This window comes from Camelina sativa, chromosome 13 (genome assembly GCF_000633955.1).
Source record: "Camelina sativa cultivar DH55 chromosome 13, Cs, whole genome shotgun sequence".
NCBI lineage: Eukaryota > Viridiplantae > Streptophyta > Magnoliopsida > Brassicales > Brassicaceae > Camelina > Camelina sativa.
This window is the reverse complement of record NC_025697.1, coordinates 16,882,922-16,891,570: the sequence shown is the minus strand read 5'-3', so window position 1 is coordinate 16,891,570 and position 8,649 is coordinate 16,882,922. Positions and strand designations below refer to the sequence as shown.

Below are 8,649 nucleotides of genomic sequence, written 5' to 3'. Positions count from 1 at the left end.
TTGCTTTTCAAAAATACCATTACAAACTTTTTAATCCAAAAATACCACAAACCTTTAAATTAATTTTTAAGAGTTTTTATAATTTTAAATTTTGAATCCTTGTTTAGTAGTTTGAGTTTAGGATTTAGTTTCTAGGATTTTGCGTTTATTATTTATGTTTTTAGAATTTAGGGATTTTGTGGTAATTTCGGAAAAAATATTTAAATTATATTTGTAAAAAATACTAATATTAGTACTTTTGGAACAAAAACCTATTTAATGGTATTGTTAAAAAAATTCATATAATATTATATTATTTGAAAATCAAATTAGTTCATTTTCACTCGTTGTGGTGGAATACTTGTGTATTTTGTTGAAAAAAAAATTATATATCGTAATATTTTTTCTTCAAAAGATAAAGATATATGAACAAAACCAAAAACAAAATACCAAAGAAACTGAAGTAAATAATTTCTATAATTATCCAAAACGACCAACACAAATTAAAATATATAATAATAATAAAAAAATCTAAAAACCCCAATTTTTGGTTTTTTGTGCCGGTTTGGTAAATTCTTAAAACAGTGACAAACGCGCCGCCATCAACTGATCCCGCCACGGCTTTGAATCAGCCAATAACCCGGCTCCAACTACCCGACCCGAACCCGATCCAAACCCGAGAGTTAAATCCAAATTCAGCTCTATACGTTCTGAATTATCACCACTGTAATAACACTCCCCGTTCTGCCGGAGATCCTCATCAGTCGTCGTGCCACTAGTGGAAGCTCCGGAGGAATTTTCCTGTTTAACAGCTAAGTTGGAGAGAGAGTACTCAACGGCGTCGTTTTGATTCGGACCAACAACAACGATCTGAGACGGCACCGCTTTGGTATCGTTGATCGGCCGATGAGTTTGTGGATCAATCCCATGACTAAGAAGCTTCCTTTTGATATGAGTGTTCCAATAATTCTTGATTTCGTTATCTGTTCTTCCTGGTAATCTCCCAGCTATCAATGACCATCTGAAACGAAAACAAAAAAAAAAATCAAACTTTAGTAAAACTAAAGAACTAAAACAGAGGAAACAAGGACTCTGTTTTTATTGTCTCTCTGTTTCCTAGAAAGTTCAAAAAAAAATTTCCTGGGAAAGTTAAAATCAGAAGAGATGAGGAGAAGATAAAAGGAAACCCAGTTTCTATTTCCTGGAAAGTTCAAATTTTTTTTCCCCGGGAAAGATAAAAGAAGAAGAGAAGTACTCTGTTTTTTCTATGTTCTCTCTGTTTTCCATTAAAAAAGAAGAAGAGAGAGAGAGAGAGAGAGAGAGAGAGAGGAGAAAAAGTTTCGTACTTGTTCCCGAGTAAGCTATGGAGTTTGATGATGATTTGATCTTCATCATCAGTAAAGTTACCACGTTTAAGATCAGGACGAAGGTAATTAATCCATCTCAATCTACAACTTTTACCACAACGCAACAATCCAGCGGATTTAGGAAGAGAACGCCAACAACCTTCACCATGATTACGGATGTAATCGATGAGACGTTGGTCTTCTTCTTTAGTCCAAGCTCCTTTGTTTGTGTGAGCTTTTTCGCAACAAGGAGATCTTCCCATGGTGAAAGGGATGAAGATGTTGTTGAGAGAAGAGAGGGAAAGAGAGATCAAAAAGATGTGAAGAGTTTTGGGTAATATAAAAAAAAAAGGAGGTGACTTTGACCAAGTTTGGTACATACATGTGACTATGTGAGATAAAGTGAGGCTGTGCTTTGCTGTGTTGTGTGGGGATTAGGTAGGTAAGCAACTTTCTTCTTTTCTTTTTTTTTTCTTGTCTTTTTCCATACTTTTTCTTCTTAGATTTTGCTTTTTGTTTTGCTTTTTGGTTCTCTTCCCTCTGTTTCTACTTATAATTTAGTTGGGAGTTGAGACAAATACAAAGGAAAAATATTGTAAATTTTACTTTAATATTATCTGAAATCTGATATTTTGTTCTCTATTTTAAAGTTTCTCCTTTTTATACAAACAATACAAAAGTAACTATAACACACTGACACACACATATTTTTAGTACTTACATATACTTTGGGAGTTAATTGTTTGAGAGTGTAGCTATGGACTTTGTAATCTTGACTGCAAGAAATTTGGTTGTAGATTTTTATGGCTTTTATTTTTGATTAGCAAAATTAGTTATGTTGGTTGTGACTTGTGAGTAGGTGAAATATTTTAGGGGAGCTTTTAGAGTTGTAAAAGTTTGGAAAAGAAAATGACTTTTATGACTTGAAAAATAAATAAAAGCTGCTTGTGGATGGAACAGGTCCGTGAGGAGTAATAGAAATGGAAATCCCAACACACGCTTCTGTGGTTGCGGTTAGAGTAATCGCCAACCTCGTAGACATCGGGCTGAGTGGTTAAATGACATGGGAAAGGCCTAGAAATTCAGTGGACGTAAGCAATCTCGGATGAGGAAGATATAGGGGCCGGCCCTGATCTAAAGTCATTGAAGCAAGGGCTTTAGGCGCCAAAATATATATAACATTTTGGGGCATCAATATCAACAAAACCCTTGTAGTACAATCGTTTTTTCCTGTTTCTTTAGGTGTCTAGGTTGCTGGTTCGAAACTTGGTAGCAGCAATATATGCACATTTTTCAGTGTTGGATCAAACCTGTGTTTGACTCGAGAAACACATGGCTGAACATTTGAATGGCATCAAATCGAGTTGAATGGCGCACAAGGGGGGTGTGGTTCTAATACAACCCCCAAGTATTCATTTTGTACATGGCTAGGCAATCAACGTTGGGTTTGGAGATGGGCCTTCGGAGTAGTAAAGTCCAAACAATTGCTCTAATTTGTAATCATGAATAAAATCATGGATTATGATTATTTAGTATTATGGATTATATGATTAATTTACGTACCTTACAAGTTAATTACCACTTTGAAATTTGAAGTGGATTGTTAATTGAATGTACAGTAAAAAAATTACATATTGACCAAACAGAAACAATGTAGTTTTTTTGTTGCTCCTATGGATACTACTAGATAGGACAATAAAGATATTAAAGAAGATTCAGACCACACAATCATGAGGCCGTAAGACAAGTTTCTGAGGCCTAACAGTAACCAAAAACATGAAGAAAAAAAGAGAAGAAAGAACAAACCATCTTCAACACAAATCCATGGCTTGTGCAGCTTCCACATATGCTCGAACGTCCTGTATTCTCCTACCCAAAATCCATAACGCCACGCAGTTCAGAGATGAAACTAGAGCACTTAGAAGGATAACAGCAAGAAGAGTGATACGTATTTACGCGTCACAAGGCCCGACAAAACCGCCAAAACCATCTCACGGAGTAGACACAAGAATCCACTGGGAAAGCCCGGATGAAGGCTGGATCGGAGGAGGATCCAACTCGACCAAATCCGTTGAAGAGGACAAAACCAATCTCTTGAGTGATGAAAAATTTGCAGAACTAATCAAAGACTCTTTTGATTCTCATTATCAGTTAAGAAAAACCAAAAGATACTCATTACTACAACATGCCTTTGCTTTTTTTTTCTTGATCATAATTTGTAATTTTTATCATTTTTCAGATTCTTAGGTGTCTCAACAGATGCTGATCTAGAAGAGATAAAATCTGCGTACCGGAGATTATCCAAAGAGTATCATCCAGACACAACTTCATTACCACTTAAAACTGCTTCAGACAAGTTCATGAAACTAAGAGAAGTCTACAATGTTTTGTGCGATGTGGAGACTCGGAGGTTTTATGACTGGACATTGGCACAAGAGGTAGCGAGTCGCCAAGCTGAGAAGATGAGGATGAAGCTTGAGGATCCGAAAGAGCAAGAGTTTAGAAGCTATGAATCAATACCTGATATGGTTGACCGGTTAGGTGGAAAGAATATGGACCTTAGTGATCAAGCTATGACTGCTCTCACGTTCGATATTTTCATCATATTATTCGCTGTTTGTTGTATAGTGTTTGTGATTGTTTTCACAGATCCTTCTTACTAAGTAAGGTCCTTTGTATATACATGGAAAATTCATATAGTTAAATATGTAGATGAACAATTACAACAAAGCATTAGATAATATGAATCAAAAGGTCTAGTGGTATTGTTACCTACTGTTTTCTTGTGTGTATTTGTTTAGAGCTCTATTTTATTATGCCACCTAGCTGATCAATTGGCCACATCCCTTAGCCTAAGAAATAGGTAAACAATGGTACAAAAAAAAAAAAACTACTAGTAATTTTGATAACTAATGTTTTGTGAAAAAGGAACACAAGCTTTCAAGTCTGTCTTACGTGTTAGACAACCATTTTGACTACGCTTTGTTATATGGTGGGAAATATACATTGAATTGGTGTGTAAACTTATACTTGGCTTTTGGAAAGTAAATATATTGATGAATGAACTAAAAAAAAAAAGTCTATCTGAACTAGTAATATGAGATTGCAAATAAATAGAGGGTGGCCTAATTCTGGTTGTTGGCCGATCTCTTTTCCGCCTTCTGTAGTTGCTCGTCTCTCATTCTAGCCACAGAGATCACGTCCGTCAAGGATTGAGGGCAAAACATTCGAATACTATCAGAAATTGATGAGTGAAGACCTCCCATGAATGTTCCCATCAAGGCTTTTTGTGTCCAACCGTCGACCTTACTTAAAAGACGTTTGAACTCCCGTAAGTAATCTTCAAGGCTGCCCTTTTGTTTAATCTTGCATAACGCTTCATGGAAATCTTCGATCGGACCAAATCGATCCAACATATGTTCTTCAAATACGTTGCAAGTGATGACCGTATTATCTTCTTTAATTGTCTTGGTCATTGCAAGCCACCACAGAGATATGCTTCGTCTTCGAGATGGTAAGATGCATATCGCACGCGAAAATGATCCTCAGGTATATCTTGAAACTCAAAAAAATGCTTGGCCTTACTCAGCCAAGCTGTTGGGTCACCTCTAGAGAATTTAGGAAACTCCAACGTTGTGAACATGGCTTGTGTCGTCATAGTCTCGATTAGCTTTTTCAAGGAGGCTTCAATGTGAGCAAATTTCTCATTGGCTTCTATTTGCATTTTCACGAGCTCTTCTTGGACGTTGCTCAAGCTGACTTCGAGTAGATCAAGTCTGTCTTTGTTACTTCCAACCATGCTATATATGATTTTGTGTTCTGATACCAAAAGAAAACAAGGTTGAAAATTTGATAAAGAACAAAAGTTTTTTTTTTTTTTTGTTTTTTGTGGAGAAACTGTGCTTATTGTTTCTTCTTTTTTTTTTTATCCTTTATTAAATAAGAGATACAGTTCAACGTGGAAGTGAATATGGAATCATGGATTCCTACAAAACAGAAGACTCGTTTCTATTTTTTAAATAGAAACACACAAAAAAAAAACCAAATAATGAAAACATTAATCGAAATACTTTTGGTTTGAAAGAAAATAATTTAGGTTTTAGTTAAAATACCATTACTTATAAAGGGATTTTTTTGTTTAAAATAAATAATTCGAATCACAATCAACACTGAACTAAAATTTCTTCCATAATTAGAATTTAGCATTTATTTAAAATACCATTCTTTATAAACTGAATTCTAAGAAAACCAAACAATTTGAATCAAAGTCGAACCTAAAACTAGATTGAACATATAATAAACATGCTTTTTTAAGTTAAAGTAAGATATAATTAAGCATACGACTAGAGACTATTTTGGATATTTTATAAATTCTTTAAACGATTATTCTTATAATATCCGCAAACAATCTAACTCCAAATTGAACCGAAAAATTAAAAAATTATTTTAAAACCACATTAAAAAAAAATTATAAAATAAATAAATAGTTGACACATATTTAAAATAATAATTGGTTTTCGAAAACCACGGTTTAAAATCAATTTTTTTGGAAAACCGTTATAATTCGAATTAAAACCAAACCGAAAGAACATATATTTGAAAAAAACAAAAAAAAATCGTTCAACAATGTTGTTTGTTTCTATTAACTTAACTAATCAGAAATTTTCTAGGGTTTTCTCCTCCAATTCGATTTGAATGAACAATTCTTACTTCCTTCACAAATTCCGTCACTCTTCTAAACCATACTACGCGATGGAAGATGACGAAGAAGGAGAAGAAGAATCACCGACGGAGCTAAACACGATCAACGGTTTAACCAATTTTGTAATCATCTCTCCCGATAAGCTTTCTCTCAAATACACTGGCGTCGCCCAACACGGTCACGACGTCGGCGTCGTTCAGTCTAATAAGCCTGCTCCGTGTAAGCGTCTCGCTTACTACTTCGAGATTTATGTCAAAGATGCTGGTGTTAAAGGACGTGTCGCCATTGGTTTCACTACCGATAGCTTCAGAATCGCGAGGCAGCCTGGGTATTTTAATTACATTCAATCGTTAGGGAAGGTTATGGTTTGATTAGGTTTTGGACATTCTGAAATTTTTGGTTTCAATTGTGTGAAGTTTTGTTTAGATTTGATTAGGTTCTGAAGGAAAATCTCAAATTTGGTTCAATTGAGTGAGTTCTGTTTAGGTTTGATTAGGTTCTGAAGTTTGGATCAATTGTGTGAGTTCTATTTTGATTTGATTAGGTTCAGGACGATCTGAAATTTTATCATAATCGTATGTATATGCTCTGTTTTATGATCATATGAATCACTATATCGGATATATTCAGAATTGCGAGCCAGCGTTGGTACTGTTGAATTTTCCTTTTCGATTTTGTGTTTAGATTCATGTAGACTCGAGATTCTTTGATAAAGTAATTTGATTTGGTGTTCAGTTCAGGCCTGTTTCTGAGAGGAAGTTATGCTTTGATTAGGTTCTTGACAATCTGAAATTTGGTTTCAATCATGTTTAAATGGCGGTAGTTTATTTGAAGTTGGATTTGGTTCAGGAAACTTTGAAGTTTGATTGGATAGTGTTCAATAGTGTTAGTTCTATTTTAAGTTAAGTAGGTTCCGAAAGATCTGAAATTTGGTTCGATTGCGTGAGTTCTGGTTATGCAAGAAGGTATCATCTATATTTTTGTTGCTGTTCATTCAAATTGAACTTAGCACGTGTGGCTATTTCTTCTGTAATGTTGGCTAGATGGGAAGTCAACACTTGTGGCTATCATGGTGAGGATGGACTTATATATCTTGGAAAAAGACAAGGTGAAGCTTTTGGTCCGACTTATACAACCGGTGATACAGTCGGTGGGGGTATAAACTATGATTCGCAGGAGTTCTTTTTCACGTATGTTAGAAATGTTTTGCTATCAATTGAAAATAGATATCTAGTTCCGATTTAATTTCATGTTGCTATTTTGACATATCGTCGTTTACGTGATGCCAGGGTAAATGGAACTCTCGTAGGGACTGTCTCCAAGTACATCAAGGGTCCTCTATTTCCTACTGTAGCTGTGCATAGCCAAAACGAGGAGTATGCTCTTATTCTTATCTTTTTTTTTAATAATACTGATGTTAGCGTACATTATCTCAGTTTCTTGCATGTGCTTTACATTTCTGTTATGAATCTTGGTAGGGTTACTGTGAATTTTGGGCAAGAGAAGTTTGCTTTTGATTTTAAGGTAAGATTCTCAAATTTGTTTACATACGACTAGAGTTGCTAGTTCTTAGCTTGAGTGATTTGGACATGGGATATTGTGAAACTCAATATTAGAAATTATGCATCTTTTCCAGATGGTAAAAACATATAATGTGGCAGATGTTTCCCATATAAAAAATTTCGTCCATAATTGCTTGTTTCATGCATGCTTTGATATTCTCTTTTGAACAAGCATGACCTGTTAGACTAAACGATTAAGATTTATATAGGCTGTAAGAACTTGTTCTTCCCTTTCTGCCTTAGTTATGTGTTTGAGCCTTTGAGGGATGGATTAGATATGTGTTTACGTAATCGTTTGACTCAGCTGTTACCCTTTTATGTTGTGTTAGGGATATCAAGCATCGGAGAGGAATAAGCAACAAATAGAATTTGATATGATGTCCATACCTCCAAACATTTGTCATGGGTGAGTGCACTCGTTTTCTGTAGTAATTGAGGTGCAGTTTTTTTCTTCATTTGTGTTGTCAGATAGTTGATAATCTATCCGCATAGCTAAAAGCTTCATCTTTGGTCATTAGGCTTGTGAAGAACTACTTGCTTCACTACGGGTACGAAGATACTCTTCATGCTTTTGACTTGGCTACTAAAAGCATAGTTTGTCCTATCAATGGAGCTGTAGAAGATAATATTGATGTGCAAGATACATCGTATGCATTGCATGAAAGGAAAATTTTTAGACAGGTATTATTTATTTTGCGCCTTTTTACTTCTTGTCCCAAATTCGTTAGTATTGTACTGATCCATGCTTCGGTTGGTAAAGCTTATAGGGAAGGGTGACATTGATGCTGCTCTTGCTAAACTCCGGGATTGCTATCCCCAACTTGTACAGGTAGATTGAGGAACAAGTCATATTGTTACATTGAAATATGAACTCTTACCCCAACTGTATCATCTGCAGAATGATAAATCAGAAGTATGCTTCCTACTTCACTGTCAAAAGTTCATTGAATTAGTACGGGTATGGTCTTCATTCCTTATATATGAATTACACATCAGATCCACTGCGGTTAGACTGTCTCTCTCTCTAAGTAAATTCTCTGGAAAAATGTGGGATACTTTT

General features: G+C 35.1%; 3 protein-coding genes across 3 annotated transcripts in view; 2 read left to right on the top strand and 1 right to left on the bottom strand.

Annotated features, from left to right (window-relative positions):
* On the bottom strand, positions 468-1,592 carry LOC104736947 (transcription repressor MYB6-like; the record flags this gene model as incomplete). Its single annotated transcript, XM_010457036.2, is given in 2 exon segments — positions 468-1,000; positions 1,326-1,592. Coding segments are annotated over 2 exon segments (708 nt in total). The 3' UTR covers positions 468-555.
* Positions 3,034-4,101, top strand: LOC104736946 (NAD(P)H-quinone oxidoreductase subunit T, chloroplastic-like). The gene is made up of 2 exons (XM_010457035.2): positions 3,034-3,475; positions 3,565-4,101. The coding sequence occupies exons 1-2, from the start codon at positions 3,102-3,104 to the stop codon at positions 3,986-3,988; spliced, it is 798 nt and encodes a 265-aa protein (XP_010455337.1). The 5' UTR covers positions 3,034-3,101; the 3' UTR covers positions 3,989-4,101.
* Positions 5,951-8,649, top strand: part of LOC104736945 (ran-binding protein 10) — a 4,033-nt gene continuing 1,334 nt past the window's right edge. The window contains exons 1-8 of the mRNA XM_010457033.2: positions 5,951-6,355; positions 7,071-7,217; positions 7,317-7,403; positions 7,506-7,551; positions 7,919-7,995; positions 8,108-8,270; positions 8,350-8,418; positions 8,488-8,547. Coding sequence (XP_010455335.1) covers positions 6,021-6,355; positions 7,071-7,217; positions 7,317-7,403; positions 7,506-7,551; positions 7,919-7,995; positions 8,108-8,270; positions 8,350-8,418; positions 8,488-8,547 — 984 coding nt within the window. The 5' untranslated portion in view covers positions 5,951-6,020. The remainder of the gene's footprint in view (positions 6,356-7,070; positions 7,218-7,316; positions 7,404-7,505; positions 7,552-7,918; positions 7,996-8,107; positions 8,271-8,349; positions 8,419-8,487; positions 8,548-8,649) is intronic.

Bases quoted from the DNA above. Each gene is read 5' to 3' on its own strand.
- LOC104736946 (XM_010457035.2), top strand. From the start codon at position 3,102: ATGAAGAAAAAAAGAGAAGAAAGAACAAACCATCTTCAACACAAATCC. The intron at 3,476-3,564 runs GTTAAGAAAAAC...ATCATTTTTCAG, and splicing joins TCTTTTGATTCTCATTATCA to ATTCTTAGGTGTCTCAACAG.